The sequence below is a fragment of the Columba livia genome, chromosome 12 (genome assembly GCF_036013475.1).
Source record: "Columba livia isolate bColLiv1 breed racing homer chromosome 12, bColLiv1.pat.W.v2, whole genome shotgun sequence".
NCBI classification, from domain to species: domain Eukaryota; kingdom Metazoa; phylum Chordata; class Aves; order Columbiformes; family Columbidae; genus Columba; species Columba livia.
In genome coordinates, this window is record NC_088613.1 from 20,815,001 (window position 1) to 20,836,854 (window position 21,854).

The window sequence follows — 21,854 nt, forward strand, 5'->3', positions numbered from 1 at the left end:
TTCACCCCCGCAGTGAGGAACATTCTCACTGCGGCTCTGCAGGGCCCCACTCTCACCTCCGAAGTGAATTAAAAAACCCCTCTCACATGCACTCAGAAACTTCAGCTGCTAAATGCCATCTTGAAAGGTCACAAACCTTTTGCCTTTTTCCACTCTGTATGAACATCTTTGTTTCATACAGAACAGGGACATCGCAGCTGCTTCAACCACCCCCGGGGCCATGGTGAGTCCCCGCTGCTGGTGAGTAACTCACCTGAATCACCCGCGGGGATCCCGGCACCATTGCCCTGCCAGAAACTCAGAAAAGAGCTGTTTTTCTTTAGCTCTTTAAAGACCTGTCGGGCTGTTACAAAGGCCCTGGCTGTGCCACGCACCCAACAAGGCAGCATGGGAGGCAGTCTGGTCCCACTGTGCTGGGTCAGCCCCTCCCAGCAAACAGCGCAGGTCTTGACGGGTGCAGCACAGGCTGGGCTGGCACGAGGCACGCTCCTCGCTTGGCCTGGAGGACCTTAAGCTCAGGATGTGGCTCTTTCCCAGAGTCTAACGGCACAGACAACAGGGCAGCTTTGACTGACGCTCCTGTTGAATCGCTCTTTGCAAATGCCCTGCCACCATGCGAAGACCTTCAGGACCGGTGGTGGAGCTGGACTATATACATAAATTTGTGTTAGTACATAGGCTGTACAGACACATAAACACACATATAGATGGACAAGTTCATAAAATCTTTGAGACTTCGACTTCGATATGTATTCCCTGTGCTTTGGTCCAAGAGCTCCAAAGCCACAGAAGGAAGCTCTGAAGATGTTTATCTTGCCCATCCATGACAACTGTGCCCAGAGCGTGCCCATGCCTGCCCGCACCAGAACCTGCCCAGCCCTGTCCCCAGCAAGGCACAAGCAGGTCCCAGTAGGCAGCTGTTGTGGCCAGGGCAGCTCTGGGCAGCACCTTGAGCTCTGCTGGACACTGCAATGCAGGCGTTGGGAGCTCCCGGCGTGTCCCTGTCTGCTACAGCTCACTGGTAACCGGGGGCCGCAGCTCGTAGCCGGAGAAGGGAGCTGCCTGCGGGATGTCAGGGGGCAGCTGGCAGGGGCTAGGCAGGGAGGCAGCCAGTGCTGCCGGTTCCAACTCGCCCCGCTGCACCATGCTGTCACTCGGCTGTGACTCAGTCCCATGGCCATGCAGCGGCTGGAGAGCATGGATGAGCTGCCTTCCATCCTCCTCCTCGCTGGCTGGCAGCTTCACAGAGCTGAGCAGCACCCAACGTCCTGCCATGCAAGGGCTCTCCCGCCGGTCCTCGCGGCTGGAGCTCCTGCCAGCTGTGGGCAGAGGGAGGCAGCTGCTGGCTCCCAGGGCCGGGCACTGGCATTTAGAATAAAGCTGGAGGTGCAGAGAGCGCCACGTCTCGGATGTCCGGTAGTCCCTGTCACCTGTGTAGCTGTCTCTAGTCAGTCCCATCAGCACTGGCTGCTGCAGCACACCATCCCCATGGCGTGCCTCCCCATCCTCCTCCAGCCGTGATGAAAGCTGGGACCCCAAGGCATGCTCCAGCTGGCTGTGGGTGCAGGATGGGTCCCTTCCCTCCAGGTGCTCTGGCCCAAACCCGTTGGCACAGTAGCCACTAGTGTCCTGGGAAAGGCTTTCTCTGAGGAGCAGCTGGACTGTGGGTGTCTGCTCAGCAGCAGGTGGCCCAGGGGAGGGGGGCACGGTCAGCAGGAGCAGGGCGAGTGAGTCCTCCACCAGCTCAAGGGTGGGCACCCCGACGGCCACACTCAACTCCCTGTTCCGGAGAGCCTGCTGGGAAATAAGCAGCACAGCAGTCAGCCTCAGCTTGCCAAAACGTCCCCCACCTGGGGGTGATGACCCGCACACCCCGAGGAAGGGAAGGGTCCTGGACAGCTCGTGCTCACACCTGGAAGGAATGCAGGCAGGGCTCTAATCATTGCAGCATGGTGCATCTGCTGCAGGGGGACAGTCATGGCAGCTATCACGCTGCTGCTTTTTGAGCTGTGGTCCAGCTGTCAGGGGCTGATGGAAGAGTTCTCACCTGCTCAGAGATCCCCACAGCCCCTGCGCAGAAGCCAGACGAATAGGAAAGCAAAGGGCGCTGGTGTTGAGCTGGGCCAAGGCAGGCAGAGCAGCCTGCCACCTCCTCTCCACACTGGCACAGAGGACATCTTTAGCTTAGCAAGCTGGTTTTGTCTCCAGAGCTGCTCAACCCAGGCTGCTGCTACCACCCCAGCACTGGAACAGTGGGAAGCAGAGAGGAACTGGGACTTGGGAGAAGGGCTGTCCTGGTGACTGTTTCCACAGAGCTCAGTCCTGCTGACTCAGAACGCCTTTTGGATCAGCTCAGCAGGGCTGCAGCCCTGGGAGAATCCCTGAGCCTCATTTACCCCAAGGGCAGAGTGGCAACTCTCACACAGGCCAGACTGTCCCAGGACAGCAGCCCTGATGCTTGATTCTCTCCCCCTCTTTCTCCCCTTCAAGCTCTCTCAGATGGTGAGCCAAGCACCTAGAGCAGGAGAGTCCTAACACGGAGGGCTGTGCTTGCAGGTTCCCTGCTGCCTGAGACACCCTGCTCCAGTGTGACCCATGGCTGACTGATGCACCCCACAAGTATCTTCTCCCATGCAGCAAGGCCTGTGGGTACAGCGGGTCAGACACCTGGGCAACAAGACAGATTTGATGGTGCAAGAGGTGGAGGGAAGGAGGTGCTGAGCCCCCTGCAAACTCAGGGGACCCCAGCTTGGCCACAGCACATGGGGGCAGAGGCTGGAGGCGGATCGTTCACTCACAAGCGTTTTCGGGAGGCGCATCTCCGATGGGCTGGGGAAGATGTACAGATAGATGATGCAGAGTGCAGCTACGCCCAGTGACAGGAAGACACCACTCAGCAGGATGAGGACCCAGGAAAAGCCTGCCAGGAAGTCACAACAGGCTGAGGGATGGAAGGACCGCATCCAGCATATCCCTGAGCCCACCCCACATCGGCACTTTCCCAGAGCTCCTGTGGCATGCTGGGATGTTCAAGGAGGAGATGTGGGGCAAACCCAAGGCAGATGACAAGGAAGCACCTCCCCGGGAAGGTCCCCACAGGGCGCTACTGGGCCACTAACCCTAACCCGAATGGCTGAGGGATGAGTGACCCACATCTCCACACACATTCACGCTGCAAGCAGAACCTGAGGTGCAACTGCAGTGGCTGAGCTGGAGAGAGAGCTCCCACCTGCAGGGCCCTCCGGCGTCACCATGCACTGCTGGGCCTCCCGGCTCTGCTCCTCAGGCATGCCCACCGCTGTTGTCTGGACACAGTACCGCGTGCTGGCTTTCAGGTGCTCAAAGGTGCAGGATGCTTCCTCCCCGCTGCGTTTGCAGGGCACCTGGAACCAGAGGGGATGCATGGTCTAGGTGGGGTCTGTGCTCTGCTCCACTCCCACCCTCCCTGCTCCCCAGCACCTCCAGCGCTTGTTCCTTCACCCCAGGAGGCTTTCAGGCCCCAGAGCATCTCATTACATGTTTACTGCATGCTTTCATCTGAACAGAAATTAGTACAGGTTTTTCTTATTCATGCAGTCTAGAAGACAAAAGGGATCTCCTGTCACCCCTAGGCTGCAAGCCCCGAACTGGGGGCGCAAAGCATCTCACGGCAGCTTGCACTGCTGTGTTTGGGCAGGGCTGGGGCAAATCTACAGACACAGGCACCACCACACCAATGCACCTGGACACCAGCATCTCTGCTGCACTGGGAAAGCTTTTGCAGGTGCTGTGCACTCCGAGCCTTGCCCAACCCACCACGTACTTGCTGGATGAGCACATCCCCTTCGTACAGGCTCAGCTGGTACCACAGCTTCTGCAGCACTTGGTCGACCGGTTTGTAAGAGCCAGTTTTGCTTTGGTAAGGAGTGAGTGGCATGATGATATTTACACTGAGGTTCTGTCCCTGGAGCAGCCAGGACAACTTGGGCGGGCCCACAATTGCTGTAAGGAGGGAAAAAAAGTGAACAAGGAAAATTAAGCCCTTCAAAACAGAAGGCAGACATCTCATTTCCCTAGAAGTTCTGTTTGTCTGATGGATGTCCCACTCCAGAACACAGAAACTTCCTCAGGTCTAGCCCGATGGCACTTCATGCTGTGAAACCAGCTCTAGAAATGGCAGCCAGTTCTGCTTCTGCCTTCTCTGCTCGCACCAATGCGGGCCAGGACAGACCTGCTGGCACCTCCAGCTGCCGAGCCATCGCACAACGGCCACAGACTTGCTGCGGAGTGCAGCAATGGCTCTGTTAGCCAAGACTGTTTATTTCCATGCCAGTTGGATGCAGAGGGAATGAAAAAGGGAACCCAAAGAGCTGATGTACATTCCATTTCAGCCACTTGCATGTTCATTTCATTGTGACAACCTTAGGGGTAGGTCCTGAAGTTTTTTGTTCCCCCTTTATGGACAGGAGAGCCAGGCTGTGACTAAGAGACACTGCCCGCACCTCACTAACACAGCAGCCAGGACTAAGGCAGTACCAGAGGGACTTCTCCTGCCTTAACCAGCTTTACCTTGCTGGAACATCCAGCATCTCCCAGACCCATGGAAGGGATGAACAGGGAATGCTTTTAAAAGTCAATCCTGAAGCGGCATCCTCTTTCGTACCCCATCTTGGTGTGTTCTCCAGAGACCCAAATTCTCATAGTGCCTCGGTGCCCTGGGGCCTCCCCTCTGTGGTCCTCACCTCACTGTGTCTTCTCCTCTGACCCCTTGCTCTTCACCCAGCCCTTCTCCAGCACCTCTACTCCCACCCCTTTCCTCCAGATGGGGCTCAGGGCACTTTTCCCACCAGTATCTTCATATGATTTCCTATGGTATCCCACCAAACCTCTCCAAGGACCCGTCTCCCCATCGGCCACCCCGGGAAGATCAGGAGCCCAGCTGAAGGAGCTTCGTGGTGCTTACTGTCTCTGTATGGCTGCAGCTCGCTGGAATAGGCCCACTCGGATACTTCTCCTCTGGCCACCGCTCTCACCCTTGCCCAGTAGATATTGTGGATGTCATCAAAATACAGCTCGCACGCCCAGGAGGAGCCGGTGCTGTTCCCCCAGCAGGCATCTGCCTTGGTCCAGCCCTTGGTTCTGCCCATAAACAAAATGCAGGGATTTCTCCTTTTTGGCAACTTCCTAGCCAAAAAAGAAGGCTGCCTAGCCATTGCCATCCTGTCCGAATGGAAAGTGCGGGAGAGCACAGATATTGGCCAACAGCATCCTGGGCTGCACTGGGAAGAGCAACACCAGCAAGACAAGTCCCCTCCCATCGGCACTGGTGGGATGGCACCTGGAGGGCTGTGCCCTGGCCTGTGCTCTCCACTACAAGAAAGTACCCATTAGTTTTAGAGAATGCCAAAGAGATGACCAAGGGGTTGAGGCATCTGTGGTATGAGGGAGGCTGAGTGAACAGGAACTGATAAAGAAGGTGGCATAGGGTGGGGGGGTCTTATCAACAGGATGGAGTAAAGAAGATGAAGACTTCTTCTCAGTGGTTCAGTGGTGCCCACTGAAAGGACAAAAGGCATGAAACACAGGAAATTCCATTTAAGCATAAGGAAAAAAAACAAAACAAAAACCCCAAACCCCAACCAACACCCAAAACAAACCCCCAAATGCAACTGTTTGTGGAGACTCCATTCTTGGAGGTGGTCAAAACCCAACAGGACACAGCCCTGAGCTGACCCTGCCTGGAGAGGGTCTGGACAAGCTGGTCCCTGCCAGCTCCGCTGCTCTGTTCCTCCATGGTATTTACTGCCAGGTAACAATCCTCTGGCTACCGGGGTCCCGCCAGCCTTCTGCCAGGGTGCAGGGCGGACAAGCCACCCCTGCCCGCTCCTGCCTGCTGCCTCACCTACCGTCTCCTCCACTCCGCCTGGTACGTGGTTCCGTCAGGCCAGCCGGGGTCCGGCTCCCACAGCAGGCGGACGTGGAAGTTTTGTGCCTCCAGCCTCACGTCCCGTGGAGGCAGCAGCGTCCCTGGGGGGGAAGCAGAGCGGGGTCAGGCTGCGGTGCTCTGCTCCGCAGGCCCTGCTCTATGGCCAGTCACCGCCTCCAGTCCTGCACAGGTAAACACCGACCCCGTGCCAGGCTCAGGCAAGGCCTGGCTGCTCAGCACTTGCATCCCGTGAATCTCTTGCACATCCTGGAGCATCTGCAGTCCCTTGAAAGGCACAGACACCCCGACCTGGCTGCTGGTGACCCTGGGGTTTTCTTTCCCATCACACCCTGAAGACCACTCGGTCCCCTCCCCCCAGAGGTAAGAGTAAGAAGGACAGGGAACTGCTGGAGAGAGTCCAGCTCAGCCACCAAGATGCTGAAGGGAGTGGAGCATCTCCCGTGTGAGGAAAGGCTGAGGGAGCTGGGGCTCTGGAGCTGGACAAGAGGAGACTGAGGGGTGACTCATTCCTGGGGATCAATATGGAAAGGGGGAGTGTCAGGAGGATGGAGCCAGGCTCTTCTCAGTGACAACCAGTGATAGGACAAGGGGCAATGGGTGCAAACTGGAACACAGGAGGTTCCACGTAAATCTGAGAAGAAACTTGTTCCTGGTGAGGGTGGCAGAGCCCGGCCTAGGCTGCCCAGGGAGGTTGTGGAGTCTCCTTCTGTGCAGACATTCCAACCCGCCTGGACACCTTCCTGTGTAACCTCATCTGGGTGTTCCTGCTCCATGGGGGGATTGCACTGGGTGAGCTTTCCAGGGCCCTTCCAACCCCTGACACTCTGGGATTCTGTGTCCCAGCGCTTCTCCCCACATTGCAGCCAGGGCCGCCCCCCAGCCCCTGGACTTACCCCCAAGCAGGGTGCAGCTGGCCAGGGACAGGAGCAGGCTCAGGGCAGGGCTCATCCCTCTGCACCCCATCCATCTGCCCCCACTCTATGCCGGCACGCTGGGTACTGTGACAAGAAGACAGGGGTGCTGGAGCTGTTCTGCCACCTGCAAACACGACGGGCAGCTGGGACCTGGTATTGTAGAAAATGTGTTTTTCCCTGGAGCCATGGGCAGTGCCACCTTGCACATGGAGTGGTGCCTGCTGCAGAACGGTGGGGGAGCCCCTGCCCCAGGGTGGGGTGAAGCAGCAGCAGGGCAGGTGACCTCAGGGCAGTGGTGACAAGCGGTGACAAGCGGGCCTGCGGGGACAGCAGGCAGCTAAACCACTCTGCCACAGTTCTGTGCAGGTGTGCAGGGACCTCCTGCTGCGCTCTCCTCTAGCTGATCCCCTGCGGCTTTTGGTCCCTCCCTAAAGGCAGCGAGAAGTCACTGCCAGTGTTGCTATGTGGTGGGTGTGAGAGAGCTGACGGTCACACCACCTCAGTGGTGACTCAGCCCTGCTCCGGCGTGACTCAGACTGGGACAACCAGTGACACAGATGCAGGACACCCCCAGCCTCTTTCAGTACCATGTGTGGCAGCATCTGGCCAGGCGAAACAGGGCACCCCGATGTGCCCCCTTGGGGTGCTGTGCCCCGAGTAGGGTCCTCAGTCTGCGTGAGCCACAGCAGAGCCTGGTCCCACCAGGCACCTGTGTCGGAGCCCTGTGCAGCCCCGGGGACACTGGAGCAGCACTGAGACATGTTACCACGCCACTGCCCCCTCCTTCCCTCTGGGACCCGGCCTGCAGCTCCTTACCTTGGCCCTGACCCACCACTTGGCCACTGGGGAACTCTTTTCCCCTGCTCTTGCCAGCTACAGATGTAACCTTGCTCTCTGGGGAGAGACGTGCAAAGGCTTTGAGGTCACCAGTGCCGACCTCCTGGCTGTTGGGACACGTACCCCAGCAAAGGTGGAGAGCCCAGGGCCATCTCCAGAGGCAGATGGATGGGATCATCCCCCTGGCCGGACTGGACATCCATAGCACTGGCTTACTCCCACCCGCTTTATAATGACTCTACGTTAACGTTACGAGTGCAACTGCCTTGGCAGATGCGTACAAAATGCTTTCCCCATGCTTTCTGCCCCTTGCAAGTGTTCAGAGCTGGAAACAAGAGCAGCCAGCAAGTGGGGATGGCCATCTGCAGACCACGGGCAAGGGCTCAGAGCCCTAAGGTGAGACCTCCAAAATGCCAGAGCCAAAGTGCGGGTTTACAGCGTCCCGCTGCCCTGATGCCTGCACAAGCCCTCCCGGCTCCACAGCAGTTCCCTGGTGAGGGCAGTGGGCAGCTCTCCCTGCAGGGAGAAGGGGCCTCCAGGACTGTTCCCAAGACCTGCAGAGGTGCAGAGCAGCAGGTCAGCTCCCTGGGGAGACCCTGGGACCCGGCTGCCTGTGCCGGCAGGGCCAGGGCAGCACATGGGGCCAGCGCTTTTGCATCACTGAGGGTGGCCACAGGACAGTCCCTGCCAGTCCCTGCTGAGCCAGCACATGCGGTCCCCATCTGCCTCGGCCAGGGAAAAAAGCAAGCACCCCTCCCCGTGTTGTGGCTTCTGTAAAAATATGGTTTACTGACTACCCTGGTCAGGCAAGAGCGCAGAGATTAAACACCCTCCTCCCCACGTCCCTTCCTTACCCGCATCGCCCATCACCGCGCCACCACGGAGCGTCAGCCGTCCCCTACCTCGGGCCATGCAGCTGCTCACCAGCTCCTGCTGCAACAGGAACCCGCTGGAACAAACACCACCACGCTCTGTGAAACAACCGCCTTCAGCTGAGCAGCCCCATGTTAACCTCCAAGAGCATCCGCTGGAAGGATTAGCAGGGTGTGCTTGGCTCGCAGGCTCCCTCCGTCTGGGGCACAGGCCCGTGTCCCCTGTGCCACTGTGTGGGGACGCTGCAAGAGACATCCCACGGCACGTGATTTGGCTTTGGTGGTTTGTGCCTTTTCCTGGGTTAGTTTTTTTTTATTTCTTCCTTCCTCGTTGGCAATGTCTCATCTGGCCGCGGGCTTGCAGGGCTGGCAGCCCTGGCCCGGCTCAGCAGTGCCCTCTGCAAGCGAGTGGTGAGAAGGAGCCCGCCCCTGCACCCAGCGCCCACATCCCCCCTCGCAGGGACCTTTAGTGGCTTGGGGACAGAAGACAGCACAGAGATTGGGCCAGGACCTGGGGTGGCACGTGGCAGTACAGATAAGGGCCAGGATATCCCCGCAAAGCCCACATCAGGAGGTTTTATCCTTGCCAACATCAGTGCTGTGGGCTGTGCACACAGCCCTGGGACCGCGTGCCCTGCTCTGTCCCCAAAGAGGCCAGGCACAGCCCAACATCGCCCTGTGAGCCCCAAGCCTTTGGCAGCCCACTGTGGGGAAGCAGCGAGGCTTATGCTTTCAGGAGCCTAACACTGTGCAACTGCTACAAGCCCAATGGAGCCATCGAGTGCAGCACCGCCTGCACCCTTCAGCTCTGCCAGGAGCTGAGCAGACCCTGCAAACCCAGGCATTTTAAAGCAAGAGCCAGCAGCGGCCGAGTGCCACCCCTGGGGCGGATGCCAGCACCTCCACTGCTGTCCTTGCCCTGTGCCCACAGCTGGCGGCGCTTGGCAGCCTTGGTGCACCCCAGGGCGCAAGTGCAGACCGGGGGTATGGCAGCCCCACGGCTACAGGACAACAGCTATTGGGAACACAGACACACAGCCGGCAGCAAACAGGACAGACTCTTTAATACCATCCTCGCTGAAAATATCTGGAGCTTGTTGCCCGCCCCAGGAACAGGCAGCTGCCCGTGGTTCTGCCTGCACCTGCTCGGGAGGGCAGGGGATGCCAACCAGGCTGGGTGATCCCCAGGGACAGAAAGGGAAGGCAATGCAGGCAGGAGATGGTTTAGTTGTCTCAGCACGTGGAGAGAAGCATTTAAAGAGCTGTTCCAGTGCTGTCAAAAGCTCACAAGAGCAAAAGCTCCCCCTCCCTCGCCTCCCAGCTCTGCAACAGGCAGAGCCCAGCACCACCCACTGCACAAAGCGCTGGTGGTGAGACAAGCGTACAGCTGCCTCCAGCACCCTTAGCCCCTCTCCCTTGTCCGTTAGAGCGTGGGGGAAGCCCCCAGGCAGCTCAGGGAGGCTACAGGAGCCGGTGAGCCCATGGTGCAGTGGGTGCAGTCCCAGCCCTGCAGGCCACAGAAGATGGACGCACCCAGGGCACCCTGAGGGTGCTGCTGGGCAGTTGTCCCCAAGCAGTGTGGCAGCACCTCCTCTCCCCAGCCTTCACTCAGCATCTTGGAAGCAGCAGGTGTTACAGAGACAGCCATCTCCAGGCCCAGAGAGCTGCCCGCTGCAGACAGGGTGCCTGCTGCTAAACCATGGCACTGGGGGTCCCGAGGCGCAGAGGCTGCTGCAGGGAGAAGCCAACTCCAGCAGCAACAGTCCGGCTGCCCCTGGGCCTGGAGGCACTGCTGGCTGTGCCGGGGGTGCAAGGCGGGGTGTGGAGGGGCAGGTGTTGCCATGATGGGATCAGGCATCAGCGCCTGCCAGCACATCGCTGGGTGCTGCTGTCTCCATCCCTGCCCTCCTGCAGTGCCAGAAGCCCAGGCTAAACTTGCCCAGGTAAAACCCACCCTCCAAAGGCCTTCTCCAGATACCGGGCCACCGCCAGCGTCAGGTGGTCGTTGTAGGATGCTGCCACCAGCTGGATGCCCAGCGGCAGGCCCTCGCTGCTCAGGCCCAGCGGGCACTGCGTCACCGGCAAGCCCAGGACGTTGAAGATGGCTGGAAGAGAGAAGGCTGCATCAGGGCAAACAGCATCGGGACAAATCACTGCCTGGCTCTCCCACCCCAGGCTGGGCTCCTGGGAGCTGGTCCTTGCCGGAGCAGTGCAGAGACATGGCGACAAGGACACGTCGCTAGTCAGAGGTTCCCTGTGCCCATATCATATATGAAAATTGCACCCAAGAGTGATGACACACTTATGTGGCACTTGCCAAGATTTGCTTTGGGCCATTCCTGCCCCAGGCACCATCCCTCCATAGCCAGACAGCATTGCAATGTAATACTGGTGTCCAGGAGCTCGAGTGGCAGGAAAGCCATGTAGAGAGCCTCAAACTGTGCTGTGCAGCTCTCAGGTGTCTGCTGAACCACAGCTGTAACAGCATGAGCACATCCCGCCGGGGCAGGCGACCCCCTAAATCAGACATTTAAATCAAACCTGCCATGCTGCAGACAGCAGGTAAAATGCCACATGGTTTTAAAGCATGACTGCGCTCTGGAGCAGCAAGACACTCCTCTGAGCCACAAACCCCACTGTTAGCGATGGAAAAATCTCTGGGTGAGATACCCCGGGTCCCAGCCCGTGCCGCAACCCGTGGCCCTGCCGGGTCCCCCAGCAGCGGGGTCACAGCTGCTCACCTGTGTAGGCGAAGTTGAAGGGCGTGCAGATGGGGGAGTGGTGCCTGGGAGCTACGGTGGGGTGGGAGGGGTAGAGGAGCACCCCGTCCGGCCCCAGCAGGGCCTCCATCTCCTCCTGCAAGCTCTTCGCCATGCTCACCAGCTTGGCGTTCCCAGCAGGGTTGAGTTTCACCAGCTTCTCCGTCAGCCCCAGGGCTGCAGGGCATGGGCACAAACAGGAATAGAGAGTAAGAAAGAGGACTGTGGGTCAGGCAGACTTGGTGCATCCCTCCAGCCCCCCGTGTCCCCTCTCTGCCATCACGCGGCTCCCAGCGCGGATCGCGCGGCTCTGCCGGCAGCGTGTCCCCATCTCTGCCCAGACAAAGGCTTTCAGCCTGCCCGTCGCTTCGAGGAGTTCTTCCAGCCACTGGGATTGAGCAGAGCTGGCAAAGCGACCTCAGCACTCATTAGACACCAGCATGACAACACTAATTAGGGCTCTCTGGTGTCTGCTGCAACAAAATGAGAGCAGTGCAGGCCCCTGCCTGGCTCCCTCTGCCCCCAGCAGTTTGGGCAGGAGCACCCCCTGCCTACAGCTCCGTTGTCCTCACTTCTCCTTCTCCCAGGATATCCAGTCCTAGTTATCAAAGACCCAGCCAGCTCCCCCTTGAATACGTGTTTGACTCGAAGACATTGAGCGCTATTACAAAAACCAGCCTGAACCTGCTTGGTGCGATCTCCAGAGTCCCTTCACAGGGCACTATTTTCATTTAAGACCTTGTCTGCCCCACCACCGCCCCAGGGCTCCTCCCGGCCTCACCGATAGCTGGGAGAGTGTGGGACGACATCCCCACGAGCCACTTCATCAGCTCCCACAGCGGCCACACCGGCTTCCCGTGATCCCCCAGCAGGTCGGTGAACAGCTGTGCCTCCTGCAACACACACGCTCCCTCCATCAGCACCACGGGGAAGCACACGACAGGGAAGAACAACCTAACAACAGTGAAATCTCCTGCTGTCCAGTTATCCCAAGCACGCTGTTCCCATTTCCAGACAAAATATGCCTGTCAGGTGACACGGCTCTAGCACCAAGGCAGAGCAGCAGCAGGAGCATCTCTCCTGTCAGAGACAGCAAGAACAGGGCCTTGCGCTGTGGAGGGAGAGCCCCCCAATGCAGCCCCTTCCAGTGTCCCCCCTCTGACACGATGCAAGGGATGATGCTCCAGATATCTCCTGGAGGCATTTATTGCTGTCATACAGCTGTGGGGTCTGGAAAAAGGAGGCAGAGTGGGCCAATCCTTAGCTGGTGAGGTTGATTTATTTCTCACCGCTGCCTGCATGGCAGGAATGCACAAGGTATAATACTGCTGAGGGTTTATTCTTGCTACAAAATACTTTCATGCAGGTAGAGAGCACAGTGCAGGGGCTACAATTCAAGGACAAAATAACACATGCAGGCCTGCTGGTGAAAACCTGCTAATCCCCCACCTCGGTCCCGGCATCCTAACGGGTATTAATCCCAACCTGCAATGTCATCTCACAGGAAAGCAAGGGAGAAAGGGCTGCGGAGCCTTGGAAAGCTGACAGGAGGACTGGGGGCACAAATGGAGCAGAGAGCTCTTACAGCTCCATGGCTGGCTCCAAACAGCTGATTCTCCCCCGGTGCCGGCAGTTTGCCAGCCTGGTCCGACACACCTGCCCATCGCTGTCCTTGCATGACATCATGGCTGACCAGATCTGGAAAGAATACTTCATCTTGTGGATCGCCACCGGCTGAACTTGGACCCCCAACTCGCCTTTGAGGTGCTCCACCACCTAAGGGAAAAGCAGGAAGGGTTTGTTTCGATGAGAACATGATGCACTGAGGTCAGTCCATGGAAACGGGGAAGAGCCCAGGGGCTGCTTCTCTTTGCTGCCGCGCAGGGGATTGTGAGCACGGGACCTCCTCCAGCCGATAACAACCCCAAGCAGCCCTGCATGCCAGCCCAGCGGTGCTCCAGAACAGCACCGGGAGCAGCACAGAACATTTCAGTGAAAACCAAAAAAGTTCCTTTGCTAAATGCCAGGCAGCAACCCTGGGAAGCCTGCGAACACACAGCCAGCCCTTTGCCGTGCACTGCGCTCCCAGGTCTCTGTAACGTGGACAAGAGATGTTAAGAAAGCAAAACAGAACTATTGCAATGGAAGTTGTGCCAAAAAACTTAGGAGACCATGGTGTGCTCCAACACACGGTCACCGCTGGCGAGGGCGCCGGCAGCCGCTTGCAGCCCTCTGTCCCGCCAGCCCCCGCCGGGCCCACGCACACAGCAGCGCCGTCTCCTCTCCAAGGGGCTCCTGGGACTGGTCTCCCCAGGTTTTATCTCCAGGCTCACCCCAGTGAGATCCAACCTCCCTTCCTTTCTTCCTACCTTCTTTTGGGCCTGCAAGATCTCCTTGTCCACGGGCGACACAAAAATGGACCCGCCGTCATGATCCATGCAGTGAAACTTTATTTTGCCCAGCGACACCTTTTCATCCAGCTTCAGCCTGGGAAAGGAACAGCACTTGGCTCACAAATCTGTCCCTGGTTCCTCCCCAGCTGCCAGAGCTGCTCACACGCTTATTAATGCAACCTCAGGACACCCTATATATCCTGAGGACACCCATCAAGGTGGGGAGGAGAGTCCCTGAAGACACACAGACACCTGCTGCCCACAACCCACCCAGCTGCTCGCCCGCGCTGTCACCCCCAGCTAGTTCTGCATATTCATTGCTGTTAGGAAAACCCCCATCTCTCAAGGTGCACCTTGTAATTACAGACCCTGGCCACGGCCCAGGTGGGGATTGCACCACAAGAGCCACCGAGAAACAAAAGCGGTAATGGAAAAAGCAACCGTGTGGAGGCTGCAGGAAGAAGCAGGACCTGCCTGGTCCGCCCCATCTCCACTGTGCACATGAAAGGCTGCTTGGTCACACAGACCTGTGAAGAGACCAAACGGGGCCACGGTGTGGGCTGGAAAACTCATTATTCAGCAACCAGAAAAAGCACATGTAAAACCCAAGTGAAAGGCCAGCCCTGGGGGGAAGGGCCGTGCTGGACGAAGCAGCTCACAGGTGGAGTCTCCGTGCGAGGAGGACCTGGCTGACCACGGCTGGGTGGTGGGAAGGACAGCCCTGGCCACGAGGGTCCTGCTGAACCCAGGGCGGAGGAAGGAACCAACGACAAGCAACCTGGGTGGTGCAGACCTGTCTAGTACACCAAACAGGACTGCCCGCCACACTGCCCAGAAAACGGCCAACTCAGCAGCTCAAAGCAGAAGGAACAACTTACTTGTTGACTCCAGAACCAGCCATGACCCTCAGCATTGGCTCCAGGTCCTCTGCGTAGCGGCACATGGGCCCTGTGCACAGCAAGCTGGTCCGCGCCCCCTGAGCGATTGGGAACTGGCCATCGTTGGGCACCACCCCTGTGAGCAGAGAGAGACGGTGGCGACCACCCCGCAAGTGTCCGCGAGCACCCACAGCATCACCCCAGCCAGGGGGAGCATGGCACCCAGGGACTGCACACATCAGCAGCGTCTGCGAGCTGACAACAAAGCGCAGGGGATAAGGAAAGGAGGAAAAGCACCCAGCTGGGATGCCAGCTGCCAGGGAAACACCCCAGCAGCAGATCCCGACCTTGGAAAACATCCCACGCTGAGGACAAAATACCAGGGCTATAAAACCTCCCACACGCTTGGTGTCCTGCCACCAAACAGCTTTCTGCTGCCAAGGCCAGGTTGTGCTCACACAGCGGGCTTGTCCCATGCAAGAAGTTGCCTGTCCCCTTACAGCAACTCCACCAGAGACAAGCACAGCACAGGAGCAGCCGCCTCCTGGCATTGCTGCAGGAGAGAAGATAAGAATCTCACATCTGCTTTACCTGTTGTGGGTTTGTGGCCGAAGACTCCGTTGAAGAAGGCAGGCATCCGGATGCTGCCGCCGATGTCGGAGCCCACACCTATGACCGAGCAGGCAGCTGCCAAAACGCTCCCCTCCCCGCCTACATGGGAGAAAACACGGCAAAAAAACCCATGAGCTTATAGTGCAAATCATCCAGCACAACAGGAGCCGCTACTGTTTGCACACAGATGGGGTGGGAGCTGCCCTGGCTTTAAGTGACATCTGGGGGACAGCTGGGGTACGTGGGCCAACGGGATTTCCCTGCTGAAGTGCCACACCAGCTGTTTGCACACAGAGTCAGAGCGAGCCAAAGCAATGCTGGGTGTAACGCCCGGGAGGTGTAACGCAGCTGGACCTCCAAATGGTCTCCTGCTGGTGAGCTCTGCAGGAGCCCAGTGACAAGTTACAGCAGCGCGCAGAGGGCTTGGGAGCTCCTTCCTTGCTGCATTTTAACCCGCTGCCCGTGCAGGACCGTGCTGAGGTACCGGGGCTCACCTGAGCTGCCACCTGCGATCCTCTGCAGGTCATAGGGGTTGTTGGTGCGGCCATAGACCTTGTTGCTGGATTCGAACCACATGCACAGCTCGCTGCAGTTGGTCACGCCCAGCGGGATGGCACCAGCCTGCTTCAGCCGGGACACCACCGGGGCGTCCGAGGTGGCGATCACGTTGCGGCGGCTGACCAAGCCAGAGGTGTTGGGCATCCCTGTAGGGCCAGGATCGACAGATGGAGGGAGGCGTCAGGGCCAGCTGCCCCGAGATCACCATGGCAGCAGCGGGCTGCAAGGCCAGTCACAGGGACCCTGTCTGTGAGAAGCAGGTCCCCAGCAAGGGGACCACAACCCCCGCAGGGTTTGGGTGCTAAAAGCGAACTAAAACACATGAGCCCAGGTGGAGGGGGATGCAGAGCAGGGAAAGGGGAGCTGCTTCCCCCCAGGTGCCCCGCCACAGCCACCCAGCACCCTGTAGAGCACATGGCCGAGAGAAGTGAGTCAGTCACCTGTGCAGCTGGAGAGAAGCAAGGGCAAACCCACCATGCAGAGAAAAGGCCTCCTTGACGGTGATGGGAACACCTAACAAGGGGAACTTCTCCTCCAGGGAGTCATCGTCAGGGCCCTCCGAGAGCAGCTTATCTACCTGCCGGGCTTCCTGCAGGGCCTCCTCAAACCTGCAAAGAAGCAACCGGTGGAGATGCTCTGGGGTACCTCTCCAGCCCCAAGGTGCTGGGAAGGAGCAGGTGTCTCTGCAGGGCAGGCAGGTGCTCAGCGCACGGCAGCCGGTAATGGAAGGTGACACTTCCCCAGCTCTTTTTCCTGGTCTTTATGAGAGCCACTCGCTGTTGCGTCTGGCCAAGCTGCTGCCAGCAGCGCCGGTAGCGGCACCAGCAGCACAGGGCTGCTGTGACCCCTGGTGCGCCTGGGAAGGCGGGGGGGAAGTGCCACAGGTGTCCCCTCCGCTCCCCACTTACCGGTCCTTGACCAGGGCATTGATGAGGGGGTTGACCTCCCTGACCCTCTCCACATACGCCTCGACCACCTCGACACACGTCACCTGCAACACCAAATACGGCAGAAACCGCGCTCAGACGCGGGCGGGGCTGGGCGGCTTCCAGGGGCCGGGACACCGGCAAGGACACAGGGCACCCCGGGCATCGGGCCGGGACACCGGCAAGGACACAGGGCACCCCGGGCATCGGGCCGGGACACCGGCAAGGACACAGGGCACGCCGGGCACGGGGCCGGGACACCGGCAAGGACACAGGGCACGCCGGGCACGGGGCCGGGACACCGGCAAGGACACAGGGCACGCCGGGCACGGGGCCGGGACACCGGCAAGGACACAGGGCACACCCGCACGCCCTCCGCCAGCGATCCGTTCCAGAGGCGCGGCGGCCGTCACCCGCGGGGACGCTGTGAGCCCGGCTGCGCCCCCCACCCCGCCCCCCGGTCCCGGTCCCGGAGTACCGCACCTGCCGCGCGCGCAGGCGCGCCGCGAGCCGCCGCGCGGGCAGCAGCAGCAGCGGGTGGCGCGGGGGCGGGACGGCGCGCGGCGGCGCGGGCGCCACGAGCCCCAGCAGCGCCAGGCCCGCGCGCGACAGCAGCCGCAGCAGCAGCACGAGCCACCGCTCCGCGCGCGACAGCGCCATGTCCGCCGCTGCCGCCGGGCCCGCGCCCCCGGGGCGGAGCGATCCGCCGCCGGATGTGACGTCAGCGCCCAGCCCACGTTGCCGCAGCAACCGCAGACGCGCGGCGCGGGCGGGACGCGCCGCCCGCCCGGGGTCGCTGCCCGCGGGGACCGGCGGCCCCGCTGCTCGCCGCCGCCTTTGCCAGCGGCGTTGCAGCCCGTGGAGATTGGCCTCTTCCTGCTCTTCTGGGGTGACTACAGCCGCTGGTGCTGAAAGAACTAAAACACACGAGCCCAGGCGGAGGGGATGCGGAGCGGGGAAAGGGGAGCTGCTTCCCTCGAGTGCCCCGCCGCAGCCACCCCGCACCCTGCGGAGCGCATGGGCGAGAGGAGCGAGTCACCTGTGCAGCTGGAGAGAAGGGCAGAGGCTACAAACAGCCCGGGGAGCAAAGGCTGCGCTCCCCACGCGTGTCTGGGGCAGCGACATCCGTGTCTGTGGAAGAGCTTCACCGACAGGATGCCCCGGACAAGGCGTGGAAGGAGCCGGTTGGCCGGGGCTGAGCTGCAGTGTAAGGAACGTTTAACAAAGAACTGTTGTTTTTACGTAACTGAGGACCTGGCGCCTGACCCCAGCTGGGGGAAGGGACCGGGAGACATCGGACTGTGAACCCCTAATGTAAAACACAGTCTCCTCCCGGAACATATACTGATACCTGTATGCACACCGATACCTGTATTTACAAGTTAATTTAGGGGGAAGGGCGGCCAAAGTACCAGGAATCCATATCTTAGATTGATAAGGGGAAGGGTCTGTATGTAAACTGAGGCAGGGTCGGTGCTCTGTAAACCCTGAAGTACCAACCAATGGGGAACAGGGGAGGAAAATTGCCACTGGGATTTTGGGGGATATAAGCAGGGGCTTTTTGCCCTATTACGTGTCCCTGCCTTTAGGTAGAACACCCGGTGTTGCAATATCGTTATCTAAAAAATTGAGCCTATTATATTTGCAAAATAGCAGTTTCCTGCATGCAGCGCATCCCGGTGCCCCGGGGCTGCGTCCGGCCGCGGGTGAGCAGGACGCGCGTCCCTTCCCCTTCCCGCACAGGTTGCCTGTCCACATCCAAAACCTGTCCCCGGGGTGCAGCTCTGCACACAAACTGCAGGGTGTGACCAGCCTACAGGACCTTAATGCTGATCCGCTTAAAGCTGTCGTTTAATTATATTGTTCCTTCCGTTTTAAACACTAAGCTTCATTCTCAGGCTTTTCACCTCCTAAAAGGCGGCAATTAGCGCACTTATTTTCAAACAAACACTGAGATTTTTCAGTTGCTTGATGACAGGAACGGGAAGAGCACTTCTTCAACCCTCAATACAAAACTTACAAGAACTGGTAATGCTGGGAAAAAAAATAATGTCTTTTAAAGCAAGTATTTAAGCAGCATCTGAGCTGGCCTTATTACATCCCTTTCTTTCAACATAGTTGGCAATTATCAGTGAAAAGCAAGGGAGATGAGGGGATACTTTTCTTGTGAAAATGTTTTATGACTGCAAAGTCAGCAAGTGAACATTTATGAAAATAATCTGCAGCATACACACCCTGGGAGGAGAGTGGATTGACCCCTGTCCCACGAAAACCCGAGATGAACATAAAGGTATTCTTGACAGTAGTTATTTTTTTACAAAATCTTATCAAAGAGACCTTTGTTTCCTGCCTAATGCGAACGGAGAAGAGGAGAGAAGGAATGGCAAAGCTGCTTTCCTGCTTGGAGTTAGTTTCCTTTGCCCTAGGAAAGCACAGACAGCTGCTCCGTCCACTGGTAGGTTTAGTCCCCAGGCACATGTGAGGCGCTCTGAAAGGCCCCTCTGGCTCTAAAAGGTGGGGGAGTCCTGTACTCCTGCAGGCACAAGGGAAACGCTTGTCCCCTGCTGATTTCAATCACCCAGTTTCTTTTTCCATGGCAGGTCTGCCCTGACCCACACACGGGCTGGCAGGACAGGTGACAAGCAGGGCTGGGCTCGGTGCTTCCTTGCCAGGCTGGCGTGCGTCTGGCTGACAGCACAAAGATGGGTTAAAAGCTGCTTTTTCCATTTCCCTGATGTTGCTGGAACGCCTGTGGCCTTATCTGGATCCTGATGTAGACTTTGCCTTTTCCCCCACAATATCTAAGCACCTGCACAGCCCCAGGTCACAGAGGTATAGGTTGGAAAGGTTTGTGAATGTACCCAAACCCTTCCTCACAACTGCATCTCTGTACAATCATGGCTTAACAGAGCCCCAAAGTCACCTGCTTAGAAGAAACTGTAGGTCAGGACTTGTTAAAACCTGGCTTGTGTAATCTTCTGGCAGTATTGGCAGTTGCATCTCCAGTTTGCCAGGGATGGCAGTAGGGATGACGAGGCTTCCTCAGAGCTCAGGACTGGCCTGGGTAAGTCAGCTGTCCCATAGACTTCTTACAGAGCTAGAACAGTAACATGTGTCCTCTGAAAGGAGGCAGGGAGAGAATGTCCCTCCTAAATGCAATCCCAGACCCACTTGTGTCGTTTGCCCAGCTTTGGCTTCTTGTTTGCCATGGAAAGTGTCTCCCTTAATCTTTGTCTTTCAGCTTTGAAATTCATACCAGGTCAGCTGCTGCATACTTGGCACGAGTTCCTCGTGTACCCACTGGTCATGCTGTACAACGGCGCTGCCCCAGATAGCAGCTTGAGCTGCTTCTCATTAGGTCAAGCCGGTGAGATTTCTGGGACTCAAGCCAAAAGAGCAACTACCACAGTTCATGGTAGCCCAGTGGACCTTCATTTCCATGAAAAATGGAAAAAATAGGATAGAAGCTGCTCTAGAAATAAAGGACTAAGATCTGGAAGCCCAAGGTCAAAATTGGTTAAGGCTGCTTTTCAGTTGCCAGAACCAACCAAACACCATCCCATACACACACTAAGAAGCCAATTAACTCCAATCTGATTAAAAAACAAGCAGCCAAGAGCAAGGAGGTTGGAAATATGCAACAAAGCTCACACATCCAACCTGTCCCACCGCTTTATCCTGAGATACGGCAGCTGGCTAGAAGAAAAATGTGATTCAGGCTCTTGTGCTCCTGGAATTTATGCCTGTCATTATCCGCAGTTGCTTCATTATTTCCAAAGGCTTAAAAAACCCATGAGAGTTTAGCAAGAACATGGGAAAGCCGGAGCGGTTGTGCTTGCTGTATGTCTGCATGTGTAAGCACTAAGTGGCCGTGTGCTAAGTGACAGTGCTGTGTTCTGGTCGCCGTCACTGAGCTCTCCAAAGCTCTTCTGGATCTTTTCCCCAACACAGAAAAAATACCTTTTGGGAAATTAAATGAAGAAAGAGAGCCTGACAGCACAATTCTTTCCTTTGCAACATCAGTAATTTAAAACATCCTTAAAATAAAGCTTCAGGAGAAAACTGGGTTTTGGTTAGAATAGTGCTGGGGTGGGGGAGGCAGGAAGGGACATTTAAAGGTTGATGTTTAAACACAGCGACTCAGATGCTTAATTCCCAGCTGATCCCAGAAATAAGCCCAAGTTTAATGGTGGTTCCTCCAAGCCTGTTCTTAGCCAGACCCACCAGTGAGGGATGCTGTGCTCTGCCTTCCCATCCACTGACCCGCCAGGGGCCGGCCCGGTGTGTGCCTGCGGAGCACCGTGTGAGCACCGGCACGGAGAGAAACCTCTGTGCCCTCGGCTTGCTCTCAGCAGCCGCCACCGCTCCTGCACTGCCCAGGCGGGCCCTGGGAACAGGCAGAAAGGCACCTGCAGACCCCCGGGGTGCACCGAGCGGCACTTGGGGCTCCTGGGGTGCATGGAGGGACACCCGGAGGTCCCTGGGGCACCAAACCAGTTTCTGCAGCTGCTGGTGAAGGCAGGATCTGTGCAGCTGCTCCCCCACGGCCGTGCATCCTCCTGCAGCTGGGACGTCCAGGGCTGCGCTGGGCGGGTGTCCTGGTTTTGTTAAAAACAAGACCAGTTTCTCTTCTAGTGAATGTTTATTTCAGCTAAGCCCTTCTTAGTAACTGCACTTTTCTGAAGTTGGATACATATTTTGGTAGACACAGCAATGGAATGCAAGGTCATTGATAAGGATGCATGTCCTGTAAGCGAGAGGGGCAAGGAGGAGAGAACTGGACAGGTGACTAAAACTGACCAACTAAATATTCCATCCCATCCATATCATAACACCATATAAAATCGGAGATCACAGTATCACAGTATGTTTGGGATTGGAAGGGACCTCAAAAGATCATCTAGTCCAATCCCCCTGCTGGAGCAGGAACGCCTGGGTGAGGTCACACAGGATCATGTCCAGGCGGGTTTGAATGTCTGCAGAGAAGGAGACTCCACAACCCGCCTGGGCAGCCTGGGCCAGGCTCTGCCACCCTCACTGAGAAGACGTTTTTTCTCAAATTTAAGCGGAACCTCTTGTGTTCCAGCTTGATCCCATTGCCCCTTGTCCTATCATTGTTTGCCACCGAGAAGAGCCTGGCTCCATCCTCATGGCACTCACCCTTTATATATTTATAATC

General features: G+C 57.9%; 2 protein-coding genes across 8 annotated transcripts; both read right to left on the reverse strand.

Moving 5' to 3' along the window:
* Window positions 1-565: 565 nt before the first annotated feature.
* On the reverse strand, window positions 566-8,926 carry LOC102089115 (interleukin-20 receptor subunit alpha). Of its 7 annotated transcripts, none has more exons than XM_065028198.1 (8): window positions 8,532-8,926; window positions 6,820-6,990; window positions 5,886-6,006; window positions 4,943-5,118; window positions 3,803-3,981; window positions 3,230-3,383; window positions 2,799-2,920; window positions 566-1,797 (listed from the first exon to the last, which is right to left on the reverse strand). In XM_065028198.1, exons 2-8 carry the CDS (start codon window positions 6,887-6,889, stop codon window positions 1,009-1,011), a joined length of 1,611 nt encoding a protein of 536 aa, XP_064884270.1. In that variant the 5' UTR covers window positions 6,890-6,990; window positions 8,532-8,926; the 3' UTR covers window positions 566-1,008. The 7 variants fall into 7 exon arrangements, with proteins under 7 accessions (XP_064884270.1, XP_064884267.1, XP_064884264.1 ...); XM_065028195.1 differs by having other exon boundaries at window positions 6,820-6,924; window positions 8,580-8,916; XM_065028192.1 differs by having other exon boundaries at window positions 8,580-8,914.
* Window positions 8,927-9,596: 670 nt separating this feature from the next.
* Window positions 9,597-17,382, reverse strand: FAAH2 (fatty acid amide hydrolase 2). Its single transcript, XM_065028199.1, has 11 exons — window positions 17,159-17,382; window positions 16,658-16,740; window positions 16,224-16,357; window positions 15,686-15,895; window positions 15,171-15,290; window positions 14,580-14,715; window positions 13,678-13,795; window positions 12,965-13,084; window positions 12,090-12,201; window positions 11,291-11,485; window positions 9,597-10,654 (listed from the first exon to the last, which is right to left on the reverse strand). The coding sequence occupies exons 1-11, from the start codon at window positions 17,333-17,335 to the stop codon at window positions 10,479-10,481; spliced, it is 1,581 nt and encodes a 526-aa protein (XP_064884271.1). The 5' UTR covers window positions 17,336-17,382; the 3' UTR covers window positions 9,597-10,478.
* Between the last annotated feature and the right edge of the window lie 4,472 nt (window positions 17,383-21,854).

What these genes read in the sequence shown, in the direction of transcription:
- LOC102089115 (XM_065028198.1), bottom strand. Translation starts at nt 6,889, where the DNA reads ATGGGGTGCAGAGGGATGAGCCCTGCCCTGAGCCTGCTCCTGTCCCTG. An exon ending in CAGCTGCACCCTGCTTGGGG is followed by an intron (nt 6,007 to 6,819) that starts GTAAGTCCAGGG and finishes CTTCCCCCCCAG; the next exon opens with GGACGCTGCTGCCTCCACGG. An exon ending in GACGCCGGAGGGCCCTGCAG is followed by an intron (nt 2,921 to 3,229) that starts GTGGGAGCTCTC and finishes ACTTCCTGGCAG; the next exon opens with GCTTTTCCTGGGTCCTCATC.
- FAAH2 (XM_065028199.1), bottom strand. Translation starts at nt 17,335, where the DNA reads ATGGCGCTGTCGCGCGCGGAGCGGTGGCTCGTGCTGCTGCTGCGGCTG. An exon ending in CGGCCACAAACCCACAACAG is followed by an intron (nt 14,716 to 15,170) that starts GTAAAGCAGATG and finishes CTCTGCTCACAG; the next exon opens with GGGTGGTGCCCAACGATGGC. An exon ending in GCTGGTTCTGGAGTCAACAA is followed by an intron (nt 13,796 to 14,579) that starts GTAAGTTGTTCC and finishes TTCCTTTCCCAG; the next exon opens with GCTGAAGCTGGATGAAAAGG.